The sequence below is a fragment of the Pecten maximus genome, chromosome 10 (genome assembly GCF_902652985.1).
Source record: "Pecten maximus chromosome 10, xPecMax1.1, whole genome shotgun sequence".
In the NCBI taxonomy this organism is placed as follows: domain Eukaryota; kingdom Metazoa; phylum Mollusca; class Bivalvia; order Pectinida; family Pectinidae; genus Pecten; species Pecten maximus.
In genome coordinates, this window is record NC_047024.1 from 25,201,577 (window position 1) to 25,217,333 (window position 15,757).

At 34.2% G+C, this 15,757-nt stretch overlaps 2 protein-coding genes across 2 annotated transcripts in view; both read right to left on the bottom strand.

The window, feature by feature from the left end:
* Positions 1 to 6,192, bottom strand: part of LOC117336612 — an 11,225-nt gene extending 5,033 nt beyond the window's left edge. Inside the window, exons 1-13 of the mRNA XM_033897224.1 lie at positions 6,005 to 6,192; positions 5,438 to 5,585; positions 4,726 to 4,944; positions 4,294 to 4,447; positions 3,740 to 3,999; positions 3,316 to 3,342; positions 2,987 to 3,184; positions 2,451 to 2,583; positions 2,277 to 2,308; positions 1,803 to 1,935; positions 1,315 to 1,532; positions 691 to 846; positions 194 to 386 (exon numbers count right to left, since the gene is read on the bottom strand). Of these exons, the coding sequence (XP_033753115.1) occupies positions 194 to 386; positions 691 to 846; positions 1,315 to 1,532; positions 1,803 to 1,935; positions 2,277 to 2,308; positions 2,451 to 2,583; positions 2,987 to 3,184; positions 3,316 to 3,342; positions 3,740 to 3,999; positions 4,294 to 4,447; positions 4,726 to 4,944; positions 5,438 to 5,585; positions 6,005 to 6,192 (2,059 nt within the window). The remainder of the gene's footprint in view (positions 1 to 193; positions 387 to 690; positions 847 to 1,314; positions 1,533 to 1,802; positions 1,936 to 2,276; positions 2,309 to 2,450; positions 2,584 to 2,986; positions 3,185 to 3,315; positions 3,343 to 3,739; positions 4,000 to 4,293; positions 4,448 to 4,725; positions 4,945 to 5,437; positions 5,586 to 6,004) is intronic.
* A 363-nt stretch (positions 6,193 to 6,555) lies between these two features.
* LOC117335359 lies at positions 6,556 to 7,509 on the bottom strand (the record flags this gene model as incomplete). The annotated part of the gene is given in 2 exon segments (XM_033895302.1): positions 6,556 to 6,758; positions 7,276 to 7,509. Coding segments are annotated over 2 exon segments (372 nt in total), but the record flags the coding sequence as incomplete, so codon positions are not given.
* Between the last annotated feature and the right edge of the window lie 8,248 nt (positions 7,510 to 15,757).

A 15,757-nucleotide genomic window follows, 5' to 3' on the forward strand; every position in this document is an offset into this window, starting at 1 on the left:
CATATGATATGACCAACCTGTGAGTAACCTGTATGTGGAAATTGAATTATATATATACTGAATACCTAATAATGAATATAAAATTGCATCATGCAGTGGTTTTGTTATTCTGGGTGTCGTCAGTTATGCTTATGGCCAAAGGTATGAAATTTTACGAGAGAGTTTTAAAATATACATGTTAATATATGTATACCTTCGTCATAAAAAGGTAACCCGATGGCATCTAATACAGTAGCCGATTTGATGTATTCAAATCGTGGAGTTGTACAGTCGGTGACGTCAGCAGTGACCGTTCCACTGATGTTTACTTTGTTGTAACCCTGGACAATAACCCGGATGCATGTTGTGACAATGAAGTCCTCGGTAGGTGACAATGTGATCAAAACCTGTAGATAAAGGATTAATGTTCCTAAATATAATATACAAAAAACATGTTAAGTATAATGCGAACGAATGAAATAAGAAACGATCAAAGCTCAGAATGCTATTGCCGTCATTTTGTTTTGAGATAAAAAAAACTTATTTGCCACACCTTTAGACGTTTTTTCACACCTTTTAAATTTCGATAAACCAGAGCTCTAGCCTTGCAAAGTCATCAAGCATATTTTCTATATGCTTAATTTGTAATATTTGTATAAACTTCAAAGAAACCAAAAAATCATAGTGACGACAGCTCGTGGTATTACTCACGTGCGTTGAGTTCTGCTCGTATGTATCGTTCCAAGAAGATAGTAACGCGTTGTCACGTGACCCATCAGCTAACGCCCAGCGGTACATATACATTACCTCACGTGCCTGGGAGTCATCTTCAATATCGGGATCGTAGAAACGTTCAAATATTGCAACCTATAAAATATATCAAAATGAAATCTCTTATGTTAATGTATTACAGTATAAATTCTTTACAGATATTACAATTTTAAATGATCGTTTCTTAAATTGCTCATTACAAAGAGATGCATTAGAAAATGATGTCCACTTTAAGGCGTTTATAAGTTTGTTTGAAGAGATCCAGTGTAACATTGCATTTAAACCTTTAGTCAATATTTAAAATCAGTATAAATTACTTCTTCGTTCTGAAGCCAAAGATTTCTGTGATGTCAGATATTGACATAATGATCGCTAAATGCAAGGTACCTGGTAAGTAGAATCTATTATATATATGAGTTATGCTGCCAACATATTACTTAGTTGGTGAAGCATGGGAACTTGTATCATTGGTAAGATGATAAGATTGGAAGATAGATATAAACATATCAAAGTTTATGAATGGACATTACAATTAGCTGCCAGTGCTTTAGTAGGTGTCATTACCGTATTGTTGCCTGTGACGAAAAGAGAAACGGGGCTTGTGACAGGCGGACTGGGTATGATGGTGACACCATTACTGTACCGGGGCTGAAAGCAAATGTCTCCTGCACAGAATTGAACCACAGATCGGTACCTCAGCCCGGGCTCAAGTAGCAATGAAGAAGTTTTTGCACTTAGCAATGTGTCGGTAGGGATAAAGTCCATAAATCTATACCATATATCTGAAAGAAAATAGTAGTCAATGGAATGATTTTCATCCTGATTTACATTTTAGACAATATCCCGTCATAACACATGGTCCTATTTGTTTTTCTTAAATGGAAATGAATGAAGTTATCGTTCATATTTTGGAACACATTTTTTTGTTGTAATTTCGATTTAAAATGTAACGATCTCATAGTTGACATAAGTCGTAGTTAAAAAATATTTTAAAAAATGATGAAATATCGTATTATAGAATGATTACTGATCATTATCCTAGGAATACAAACCAAAAAACGGGGAACGTTCCTCAACAGCCCACATCGCTCGCGTAATGAAGGAAGTTAAATTATCTGGAATGGTCCAGTGGGCGTCGATGTTTACGATAGATGATTGGTATTCCAAATCACAGGGACCGTTCTCCTACAAAACGATGGATACATAAAGGGGGATCGAAAGTGTCATCATGTTGGTACATATAGTGTTATTTGAAGTTGATAAGGGAAAACACTAACTTTCGTGGATGTAAGTTTACGGCTTTCAGATAATAAGGTAAGTAAGTTTGAAAATATACTTCATTTTTCTGTTAAAGGAAACTGCAACAAAACAACATTTTTTTGTACAACGTTCAATATCATCATCATTATGAACCTTTAATCATACAAAACATATTAAAGAATCTTTTGAAGATATTTCATTAGATTATTATACGAAAACAAATTATAATTGAAATTAAGGAAAGAGGAAAATATAATATTACATACCTGAGTATCGTTCAGTGTTCGCTGGTGTTCACCTGTGGATTATAAACTTGATTTTAGAAACTTCTGCCATATTAACAATACTCGTTTATTTTGATTATGTGTATTTGATAATCGGTTAACAAAATATAAAAATAGCTATTCACAAAATATCAATAATTAGTTAATGGCGCCAACCTTCATCCGAACAGCTGAGACCGTCCATTATTCGAATGCCTGGTTCTAACTGTGCAGAGACGACAGTCACTCCGTCTGACGTCACAGAAACCGTCCCAGTGGATGAGTTGGCCTCGACAGTCATATAGTAGGTCTTCAATCAATAGAATCAAGTAAGTTGTTATATTTGTTTTTCGCACAATTTATATATGCTGGCTTCAGCCACCCCATGGCTACTGCCAAGGTTGTAATATTCATGGGGTAATATTTTTCGTTATTTTCAAGTATATTGTAAGTACATTGAAAACGAAATCAATAGAATCTTAATTGTTTAAAAACGTGCATATTAAAAATAATCTAATTCCAATTCTACAATCCATAATCGGAAGACATATCTGTGTAGGTTTCTTAATGTTCAATAATGCTAGTGTTATTAATATTTTATATATACTGTTCAATATTTGTAAATAATTTATCCGTTTCAAAAGTTTAAATGTAATGCACACATTGAATGCTTTATTGTCTATTTTTAAACGTCATTTTTCCGTATCACTGACCTCCAATTCTTTCAACTGTAATCCTTCAATAAGATACATGGTCTCGTATCCGACATACACAGGTCCAAACACATCCGAGGACATCTCGGTAGTACCGGCGGATACCGTGTATGTAACGTTCAGGTGAGGATGTGTAAAACCTTTCCATTTTACACGAAGTTTAGATGTGTCGTTTTGGAAGTCAATATCAAAAATGTCCTACAATAAGAATACACTTTAGTCCAATTCGAAGTGATAATTTTTATAAAATAATTATGAAAAATGATGAATGCAAACCTTTTTTAATGACTAAAAACACCATTATTTCCCCCCAAAAGATGTATATTTACCTTCCACATATCATGAGGTTCCGTTGCCTGAAATGATACATTGTTCATTACAACAATGGCAAAATCAGCATTGGATATATTTTGCCATTTAGCATTTTAGCCAATAACTATATGTGGAAATAGAAGGCTATATTGCCAAAAATGACGAAATAACCTTTTCGGTATGCAATACTACCAGCGATAAATAACAGCATTGAATACAATTTTCAGATTACCTCAACGGAATTATCGAAATAGAAAAAGCATAGATCTGAATGGAGATCCATTTAAAAATATAGTAAAAGTGCAATCTAGCTGTAAAAACACTTAAAGATAACTGGTTACCAATGTCAGAAAGATATAAAGGTCATAGCTACATTGTGGGAAAGACTTACGACCAGTTTACGATACTACCAGCAATACGAAATATATTACTTGAAATTACCTCAACAGAAATATCGAACACGCTCCCAGGAACTGGTAACATGACGTCATGCACATAGGGTTCCGATGGAACCGTAGAAAACAAGCCGGCTGTGTTTTGGACCTTAATGGTGACGTAATAACTATGATGGCCATGCAGGTCCCACGATAGTGATGATATGTCTGTAGAAGTACAGGTAGGTGGATAGCGATCAAGATAACAGGTAGGTCCTTCTTGTAGATTTTTATATCCCTGTATATCAGTAGCGAAGCGCGAGTGACCTGTTTATAAAATCAAATATATATCATTTCTATGTATAATGCAAATTGTACCATCAACAGAGGACATATAGTTTAAAGATTGTTAACGGTTCACCATTACGTCAAAAGTGAGTAAGAAAAATAATTTATTTTCAATATTTAAACTGTTATAATTTATTGTCGAATGTTTCTTTATATGATGTACAACGACAAAACAATTGCATTAAGCAGTATATATATATGTAGTATGTATAATATGAGAAATGTTATAAAATGTTACTATATCTCATTTCATTATACATATCATTTCCTTACCTATAGCATACTGATACTTCAGATCATACGGTTCCTCCGTGTCAGTCACAGAATCATCATCCCACCACGTGACGAGATATCCAGAGATATATACCACGTGAACAGGCCCATCAATGTCAGGCGGTGTGGTGTCAATAATAACTGGACCAATGCTCTTGAAATTATACAAAGAAATAAACGTTTTTAGGAGGTCAATGGATGTTTTTTCCTTAAACATTTTTTGCTATTTTGACAACTGCATAGTTTGATGTATATTTATAGTTTATATTTGTCTTGATATATACGCTATGTCTTATCTATGCCAGCAACACTAACATTTTTGGGAATTTTTATAGGGTGAAATATATTTTATGATGATTTACACAAATCTATTCACTGTGTATTTAAATTGGAGTAAGAGTTCCACCACACAACGAATTATCAGATACCAACTTGGATGACATGGACGTTTGCCTTGCTGGTCGTTTTCAGCAGAACGTAAAACATTGACCCTTCGACAAGTTCCGGATGTTTGATTCTGCTGTGTGTGTGACGCTTAGTTGAGGTGAACGAGTATAAATCCGGCGCAGGGCTAGATTGTGTTGTTGACAGGCCGATCTCGTAATCAAACACAATACTAGCATTGGACGAAACATCCCAGAATATCTCAAGCTGTAGGAGAAATTAAAGATATCAATTGAAACAGACTTAACAATACAATTGTTTTATTTCAAAATTCTAAATTTCTTGGGAATGCATTTTAAAAAAAGTAGAGAGAAATAACGCTTGTCATGTGATGTTACATTATTTATTGGTAAAAGATATAATTATCATACATTTATTGATAATAAGAACTAAAATGACAACCCTGAAATTACGTTTACAATATCACCGATAATCCAGGATATACACTTACTTTCGTTTCGTGCACCACTGGAATATGTCATGGCAAAATCAAGGTCACACGATTAGCTATTTGATTGGTGTACGAACATAAACATGACCGACGACGCAAAAATCCAGTAAATATATCATGGCACAGATAATCGTTTGACTATGCTATGACGTATTCAATGTTGCTGTGTAATTCTTGGTATAAATGATATGCGCACTTAAATATATTCTTATATGCATGATATTAAAAAAACCCCAGTAATTTCATTACATTTGTACTTCTTCGGAGAACATTAACTGTTGAATTCGGTGCTCCAGAAGAGAGCATGCAGTCATCATTCGAACTCGTGACTATGGCACCATTTCTGTACCGGTTAATCGGAAACATCGAAACCTCAGCAATCAATGTTGCCATTAGGCTGAAATAAACAGAGGCATATATTTATGTCCGGATATCAAATAAACATTCATAAGGTTTTTGGAATTTTCACTTACAAGACTTAAGATGTATAGTGATATTAGTTAATATGTAATCAGGTCTGTTCAACGTTGAATTCCTGACTTCGTAATTATTGAAAATAACATTGCATTACTTCTTCTAAATAACTCTCTTTTACATTGCGTTTCTAGCGAGTCTATATAATTCGAGTAGTTGGTGTATAATAACATGATTCTTATAATGTAACATGTCATAATAATCATAATTCTCTACTCACTTTAAATTCGATGAATTTATTCCATCATTTTTCTAGGAATCTAAAACAAAAATTGGTAATGGGGATGCGCAGACAACTAGATTACTGTGGTTAGACCCTCGTTTGTATAATGTAAAACTTACCTGCAGTCTGATGTTGGACTAGTGACATAATTGCGTGTCCTATTGGTGTTGAGAATCCAAACCTGACCATTCTTGTCCCGAACAACGCCACCTTTGACCTTTCCTCCATTGACAACCACCTCGACAACTTCTGGCACTGTCGTTACTATGGTGATACCGTCAGAACAGACCGATTCGGACATTTCCATCGCTCGATTGTAGGCAACCACTGTCACGTGATATGTTCCCTCACTCGTGACATTTATTAAGGCTGATGTACCGTAGGTCTCCTTAATCTGTAGCGATAAAACAAATATAAACAGGTCGGCATGGAGATCCGTGAAAACAAATGCTAAGACAATAATGAAAGCATGTGTTCCGAAAGGTAAACGTCTCCTGCAAAAGTGGTAAGAAAACTATAACTTATTCCTTGATTAAAAGAAAAAAAAAACGAATGATTTCGTAAATAGTACACATATAAAAATTTACCTTAGAATGATTTGCTCAAAACATCAATACCGTTCGGTATACGTATTATACACAAAATACGTATTTTTCTAACATACCATTGTATCACGGCCGTTTGCCTTGAACTCATTCTTATGAATGCACTTGTGATCCACGCCATACTGATACATTAAAACGCCACTCTCCATGTCAAAGAATCCATCCCAGTATGTATGGAAAAGCTGGTCCTGTTGGAAATCCACTTCCGGTTGACCCTTTGACCTTCCATTACATATCCAACATGAGGAGGCGTTGTATCGATTGTGATCTGTACAATTACAATGTATATTAATTATTCTATATACTATTTATTTAGATATTTCTATATGCCAATGCAGTTTAGATTAAAATCATTCATCAAATAATTTGGTATAGCCCGTATACACAGACAGAAATGGATTGTAGTTATATTATAAAAAACATATCATATAACAGAATGTTGCTACCTGTAATTCGGACCTTCATTAAGATGCAAATGAAACCGTATTTGCAACTAAACATCGATAAAACAAAGGCAATATATAAACAAAACATAGAATTGCATGAGCGACTCTAGTAAAAGTATAATGAGAATAAAACAATGTGTTCCGCAAGGATCAGCGTCTTCTGATTATACATTTTCAAGTTAATCGATTGTGCGTTAATGACAACATATCGTGTGTACATTAGATATTACAAATCACAATTATAGGCTAAACACTTGTTGTAAAGACTATATTACTAATTGTTGTATAAACAACTTCCTTTCATACAAACTTCATTTTACTGACTAAATGCATATTTACCTTAAAAGAATGTGTGGTGTTCACTAAAGCATTGTTGGTGGCCGTCACCTCAAATATGTAGTCATGGTTATGGACCCCTCTATCCTTGCCGGTGTAGACTCCCCCCTTTGTTGGATCACCCACCAGTTGAGGCTTGACTTGGAAATGTTGATGGTAGCACCCAGAGTAACGCGTACAGTAGCAGTTAGCTCCCCTTGGATAGGATACATACTGACTTTCACATTCAGTCAGATTCTAGTGGTTTAAATAGTCATCATCAAAATAAATAATTTAAAGAACATTTTTAAAAATGTAGAAATATGATATCTGTAATAAACATGTACGGGGACAAAATTAGGTGGTCATTACCATGCATAATTGATTCTAAAGAATGCTATGATTCACAATAAAGTAACGCCATTATCTGATAGGAATATTGATTATTCTGTACACTTGCGTAATAGATGATAACGTTTAGGTAATATGATAAATCAAGTAATACTGTAACGATTATTTACATTTATTATTACGATTAAATACAATTATTAAGTCTTGTGACAATTCTCATCGAGATTTAACGATTATCAATGGACAATGTGACATCATGTGCTACATACATAAGGGACATCTCAAATGATTCCGTTTATTATCAACGTTTCTGTAAATCTATATTTAGTTACGCCCACCTGTGAGTTTCCCTGGGCGATCAACCAGTCCATTCCATGCTGTACATCCTCTCCTGTGAAGTTATCAAACAGTCTCCACTGTACCGAGTGTAAACCACTATGATAATCATACACCAACCATTCTATGCTGTAAGAGGAATGATTGGAAGATACCAATGGATATCAGGTGATAAGTTCTTGTTATTCTTCTGCAAATATTTTTTTACCGATAGAAACCGTGAAATTAAATTCGCTAAGAAATAACCACGTTTACAGTATATACAATGTAGATAATACTTGCAAAACATCTGCCCTGTTAATACAATATGATAAAATACTCATAATGTTTCTGTCTCATAAGGAACCACTATTAATTAATTTCAATTAAATAAGTTTACTTTAAAGCAATGCTCCTCAAAGATAATGACTATATTTGAATGTCGTTTCTAGGCCCAGGTATGGTCACTCGTTCTATGGTGTGCTACAAAATAACATATACACTATCTGGTAATCTGAAGTAAACATCGTCTCAAAAATGTATGATGCATATAAATAATTGCTATTTCGATGCCTAATATGCGATTATTTCTCTTTCCTTTCTGCTCGCGTTTGCATATTGATTACGTCAATCCTATCATTAGATTCGTACGTCATTTCCGTAAGTTCCAGGGAATGAACGCTGATGTTTAGACAATCCCCTCGAGTAAGCCATAGATCTTCTATCACTGGAGGGGAAACATCCTGTATGATGTAAATGTTATCCTGCCAGTATGTACCAATGACGTCATAGGCTCTGACCATGATGTTTAGTTTATCGCCATCTTCCATGGAAATGTTGACACGCGTCCCTTCATCGTACACATCACTTGTATTAGTATAGTTATTGAAGTTTATACTGTTATACGCCTCGTATTCAGTTGCAATTTCGAATCGCACGACACCTGGAAAATAAGACAAAAAAAGCATTAAAGTGACGAAAGACGGATGGGAATGAACTATTGTGTAGGTATATACGTAAAAACTAACTAGCTATATGATCCAGGTATCGACATGTTTACCAATTAAAATATTAATCTTCCAATACATCGTCTTTTGATAGCTATCTTGATTGTCATTTGCATGTCATTTGCAATAATATAGGGTCCCAGCAAAAACGATACTAAGTAAAATGCAAATGTGTTTGCTTACGATTATGACACCATCAGCTTAACCATAGAATCGGTGATATTGAACCCATCATACTGGCTGTTCCATCGAATGAATCGGGGTGGGGTGGGGTAGGGGGATGGAGCAACGACTAATATATCATAACCGGTATTAGCATTATTCATAAACGATAGAGCTCCCTTGTACCTTAATCAATATACAAATAAGATCATTTTTATTCAAATTAATTTGGAAAAAACATATCGGAGTTATAAACATATATTACACTGATCTTCTCTAGGAGGTCCTTTTACCATATCACTTTGGCAGTTGCGTGACAAATAAACAAACAGTGATTTTAAACTGATAGAGTTACATCGATAAAATGCGCATTGGAGCAAAACCACCTTTCGGGTGGAATATTCACCGATGTTAGTGATGACTGTTTTGTTTAGAATACATTTGTGTATGATTTTCATTTCTTTATGAAATAATTCACCCAAGTTTTGATTATATGGATCTCCGATAACCAAATGTGTTTGAACTCCTTAGCTGGTAAAGAACAAAATTGAAAAGACCATAATAACGATTAATATTCTTATCGCAAAATTGGAAAGGCCATAATAATGATTAATAATCCTATTGCTAATATCTTTCTTCGTTTTCATTCATGCAATCACAAATAGAGGTTTTAATCATCGAACAATACAATGCATAATATAAATAAAAAGATGACGACATCTGGCAGAAAAACCCATCAAAGCACGTGTGGAATGAAACCTCATCCCTTATGTTTACGATGAACGCAATGTATATCAATTGGAAAGGAAATATAGTTTGTTTTTCTTGATATATATATATGTTTTCTTCACGAAATAACACTCTATATCAAAACAGTATCTATTGTAAATAATGTACTTTTCTTAGAGTTATGCCAATTTTCGCTGCCAAAATGATTTAACTAGTGTGCAGTCTATACTTTGTTTGCAAATCAATCAGTTGAAGATGTAATATGAGGCGATCAATAAAATCATACAATTGTATTAAAACATATTTATCTTAGGGCAATCATATTTCAACCCTTAACTGAATTCAACAAGGATAAGCACACATTCACTTAAACATACGCAGAAACTGAAATAAGCGCAGCAATGATTAAGGGGAAGGCTTTCAGCACGAATTACTGCTTTAATTTGTTTATATTGCGATTAAAGCAATTGTTACTTATGAAGTTCAAAGTCACAAACAATCTATTTGGATATGTTAAACATAATTACCCCTTATAAGTTGTATATTTATCTTCCCAGATATGATTCCGTACTTAAAATCCGTTATAAATGCGTAAGGTTTCGGAAACGATTCTCGAAGTGCAGTCTTGGCTTTGAAGTACGCATGCGTATCATTTAATTCCTCAATATTGGTCCACACAGTCTCTGAGGCGTCCGTCAGATTAGGGTCATCTGGACATTTTGTGTTCTCATTTTGGAAGGACAATGTTATCTGGTTTGACAATACTGTAGGGTCATCAATAACTGAAAATTTAAGTAACATAAATACGAAACTGATATTTCTCATGATAGATGTCAAATTCATCTTTAAAGTATGATAAAAATCAGATGCTACAGAATGCTGCATAAATACTAGTAAGTGATCGATATGAATTTTTCACAATGTTATATAAATGTATCGTTACCCGATTCACAGTGTTTTCCGGTAAAACCTTCGTGACATTGGCAGTTCTCGACAATTTCTCCGTCACATGTACCAGGGTAACAATGGCGACTATTAGACCGCCAAGAACACGTTTCTGGAAAACAAGTATAGGATACTAAATTAATTTTCATTCTTGCAACCTTAAAATCCCATATTAAAGATGTCATTCATTGCATTATTAAGTATTTTGAAACGGCTCTTTTTTTATTTAAAACTGATAACAACATATCAAGAACACAAACAACAACAACAACAACAACAACAACAACATAATCCCCCCACCCACCCACCCACACACACACACACACACACACACAAATATAACAAAACAAAAACACACAAAAAAAAAAAAAAAATAACGGTGGCATCAATTTTGATGCGCCATTCTCAGTTCCAGACGTACCGTCATTGTCTAAATTATGACGTCAGGATTATTTTTTATATCAACATTTTATTATACTATTACTAACGTTTACAGGAGGCCATGCCATCAGTATGTCTTGTATAGGCTCTCCATCCCGGTAAGTCAATGACCTCTCCGTCGCAGAACACACATTTTACGTCACTGGCCACCGTACATCGCTGGTCCTTACAGTTTGCAATTTTTGGACACACTGTAAAGGAATCCATCAACTTATTTTGAGTTTTGGTGGATAAAATAAGAACACAACATGATATATTGAGAAAAGCAAACAAAGAATACAGATATGTAAATTAACTCATAATTGTGACTCAAAGTCGATGTAACAAATTATAAATTTACCAGCTAACCTTTGATAAAGTATAAAAGTAAGAAAGAGATTGGAATGATAAGCATTTTCTGTTTCAATAACGACACCCGCTATATAAATCTAGGTCAAATCCAGGTCACTTCTATAAAATGAGAACTTGGGTGGTGAATACGAGGATACAACATTTGACATCATTTGACATTATCAAATAAACCTACTTGCACACTGTGGTCCGTTGCCGTAAAATCCGTCATTGCAGTTGTCACACATCTCCGGTGATACACAACTTCCGCCACTGTTATGCTGTCGATAACCAGTTCTGTACTCTACATAGTCTGTATGATACAGACTACAGGCTGTTGGGTCTACTCTTGCAGCACATATTGCTAAAATTTAACAAAGTAAAATTGATGAATATATTTCCTAGCTAGAAATTGTAGTTTTGGAGGTTATAAAAGACACGAGCTTTAGTGAGTGTCTTTTGTAGCTTTTAAAAAATAACTTACGAGTGTGAAACAAATTCCATATAAAAAAATCACGAGTCGTGTAACCTGCTTCTACCACAATGATATCGGCTTGAATCAAAGGGGAACGTGGCCAATTCTAATTTCGCGTATGCAAATAAGGTGTACAAGTGACGGCTGGGACCCGGTGACGTTAATAACAATTGCAGTTCGGGTCAAAGGTCATTGCGTCAACCAATTAAAACGCGATAAGGGGTTTCTTCCTCATGTGATATAAACTGAATGTTATTCAACAGTTGTAATGATTACCTATTTTGGTAGAAACGAAACATCACTGTCATCACTGTTAATAATCGGGACGCTTTATATAAAGGAAATGGTCGCCATCACGTGTTACAGAATCATATAATAATAACAATATACATTACTTAGAAAGTTAGTGTCAGTTTATCTTACAGGGATAGTGTAGTCAAGTTTGTTTACTTTTTTATCATTTCACAACTTTTTTCATGAAAGTGTACTTCAGTACTTCTTATGAACTACCCTTGGCCATATATTGACTCAAGTTTGTTCTCCATGAGTTTTTAATTAATTGTAAGAGGGATCTTAATCGTATAACTATACGAATTATATGCAAATGTGTGCAAGCGCGTTAGCGGATATTTTAACTGGGTTGCGGGTCACATACCAAACGGAGAAAGAAAGTGAACGGATGTAAAAATATATAGAGGATTATTGCTAGGACAGCAATATAACTTATGAGACTTTTTCAAACGGTTTCGACAATGAAGAAGTTGTGATCAAGTTTGTGGAGACTTGACCTAGATCTAGATCGGCCTGAGGAGTAATGTTGCGAGGTGTAATGTTTATTCGTACTTGTAATAAGTATTGTTCTTATTACATCATCGATGAAATAAATCACCTAGATGGGCGTAAGCGTTTGTTTACATTCGTACACAAAGGAGATATCGGCAGGAAATGCTGTTTTGGTTGCACTCTTATTTTTGTAAACGAGTTCGAGAGTTGGTAGTTTTCACAGCTCACCAATAACTGACATTCAACAGGACTGAAATTATATTTGGAAATGGAATGTTCTACATGTTACCACAGCGAAGAAGTACACATTTACAAACCACGATTTGTAATGTCTGTCGTGTTGTTTATATCAATGTTTACATTATATACATGTATCTATACCACGTGCAACGACCGTGGACAGGACTTTGAGCTAAGCCCTACAAGCTACGTAGCAGATAACTATTGACCGCGTATTATTTTGTCTGGTTATGTGCATTTTATATATGCATGTATTATAAAAAGTATGCTTGATTAAATTGTCCCTTTAAAATGAGCATTGTGGACACTTAATAGTGAACGTGTTCGTAAAGGTAACTGTAACATAGTTTACCCGTGCATACCAGGCTCCAGAACGTGCTATATCATAAACATCTTAGCAACATTCATAATGTTACTTCACAGCAATATAATAAAAGACAAAGGAAAATCATGAAGTTTACCATCAACCTATAACCGACCAGTACATTTTCAATTCTAATTCTGTAAGTTGTCAACATCTATCCATCAAATTATGCTGATTTTTGTGAATATGTAAGTCAATACTTGCCATAATCACAAGCGATGTCATCTTTTGAGAAATACCCTGCACAACAGTACGGCACATCGACCTTGTAGTACCTGAATAAAGTATAACTTATCCAATTAAAGAAGGTATATATCAGTTGACTTTAGACTACATGACAGCTCATTTGTTTGCATTGCAACCTTCTAATGTACTTATTTTCTCAAAAATACATCGTTCTGCTGCATTTATCATTAAATTACCAATGCTTGAAAATAAGTAATTTAACTTACCTGGTCCGTTTGCACCTACTCCACAGCTTACATCGTGTGTAGTAGTTTGTGCTTCGATCTTCTTGTCTGATACATACATGGTTTCTAAAAATACAATGGTGCATAAATGTGATTTTTTTTTAGTTTTGTAGATATATTTCCATTAAAATGTTTGAGTGAGTGAGTGAGTGAGTGAGCCAGCGAGTGAGTGAGTGAGTGAGTGAGTGAGTGAGCCAGCGAGTGAGTGAGTGAGTGAGTGAGTGAGTGAGTGAGTCAGCGAGTGAGCCAGCGAGTGAGTGAGTGATTGATTCAGTCGGTGATATAGTCAGTCGTCAGTCAATTAGTGGTTCCATTACATTTCAATTATTCGGATTGTACTTTTTATGTAACGTATATATATTATTTGAAACGATCTCCGTCACAAGGGTTTGTTACAACAAGTAACTATCACAGATCCTAATATTCAACTTCAAACCAGCCATTTTGGATAAAGAAGTAAATATGAAAGAATGAAAACAACAGGGGGGAAATAAACGAAAGTAATTCGGAAAAAAAAAATAGATTATGAAATTAAAAAAAAAAAAAAAAAAAAGAGAAAAATGTACTGTATATGTTCAATGCTTTATAGATATTATTAAGCTATTAAAAACATTAAAGAACTTACGTATCAGATTGAAATTAAAAAACAAACATCCAAAGAACTGTTAATATGACTTTGTTGTGTTTATTTATTTAAGATTTTAATGCAAAAATATCTTCACCGAAACCTTTCATACATCATAGAGAGTAAAATAGGATAATTCCTTACCTTCCTGCTATTACTGAATATGTTGGTTTTATATACACTAATAATAACAGGTAGAAGTAAACCCTCCCGACGGTGTTCACACTCGAATACATTCTTACCGGCGGGTCATTGATGCAATCACCTTAAATACTCGTAAGTTTTACTTCCTGGTTGACAAGTTTATTGATTTATGATGGTATGCTGGTGTACAAAGGTGAAACTTTTAAATTATCAGGTTCAAGTTCAATTACCATTCTTTATATCCTAAACAATCAACCCGGGGTAAACATTACACCTTATCAGAACAGTGATTATGAATGCTGTTTATAATACACAAAACAGTAAATGCACAGTGCATTTTTTTCTCACATAGTATTGATTACAAACCAATAATCGATTATGTTTTTAAGCCGATTGTCAATCATTTATGAAGTTTTAGAAAAAATTAAATAGATCATGAAAGTTAAAAAAAACTAAGAACAAAATTTATTTTTAATGCTTTAATAGGTATTAGAAGCTATTAAAAACATTAAAGAACTTACTTATAAGATTAAGGTTTTTTTTAACATCCAAGGAACTGCTAATATGACTTTGCTCTGTTTATTTATCTATTTATAAACCCATAAACTGGCTGTTCTATCGAATGAATCGGGGTGGGGTGGGGTAGGGGGATGGAGCAACGACTAATATATCATAACCGGTATCGGTATTATTCATAAACGATAGAGCTCCCTTGTACCTTAATCAATATACAAATAAGATCATTTTTATTCAAATTAATTTGGAAAAAACCGTATCGGAGTTATAAACATATAATACACTGATCTTCTCTGGGAGGTCCTTTTACCATATCACTTTGGCAGTTGCGTGACAAATAAACAAACAGTGATTTTAAACTGATAGAGTTACATCGATAAAATGCGCATTGGAGCAAAACCACCTTTCTGGTGGAATATTCACCGATGTAAGTGACAACTATTTTGTTTAAAATACAATTGTGTATGATTTTCATTTCTATATGAAATACTTCACCCAAGTTTTGATTACATTGATCTCCGATAACCAAATGTGTTTGAACTACTAAACTGGTAAAGAACAAAATCAAAAAGGCCATAATAACGATTAATACTCTTATGACAAAATTGG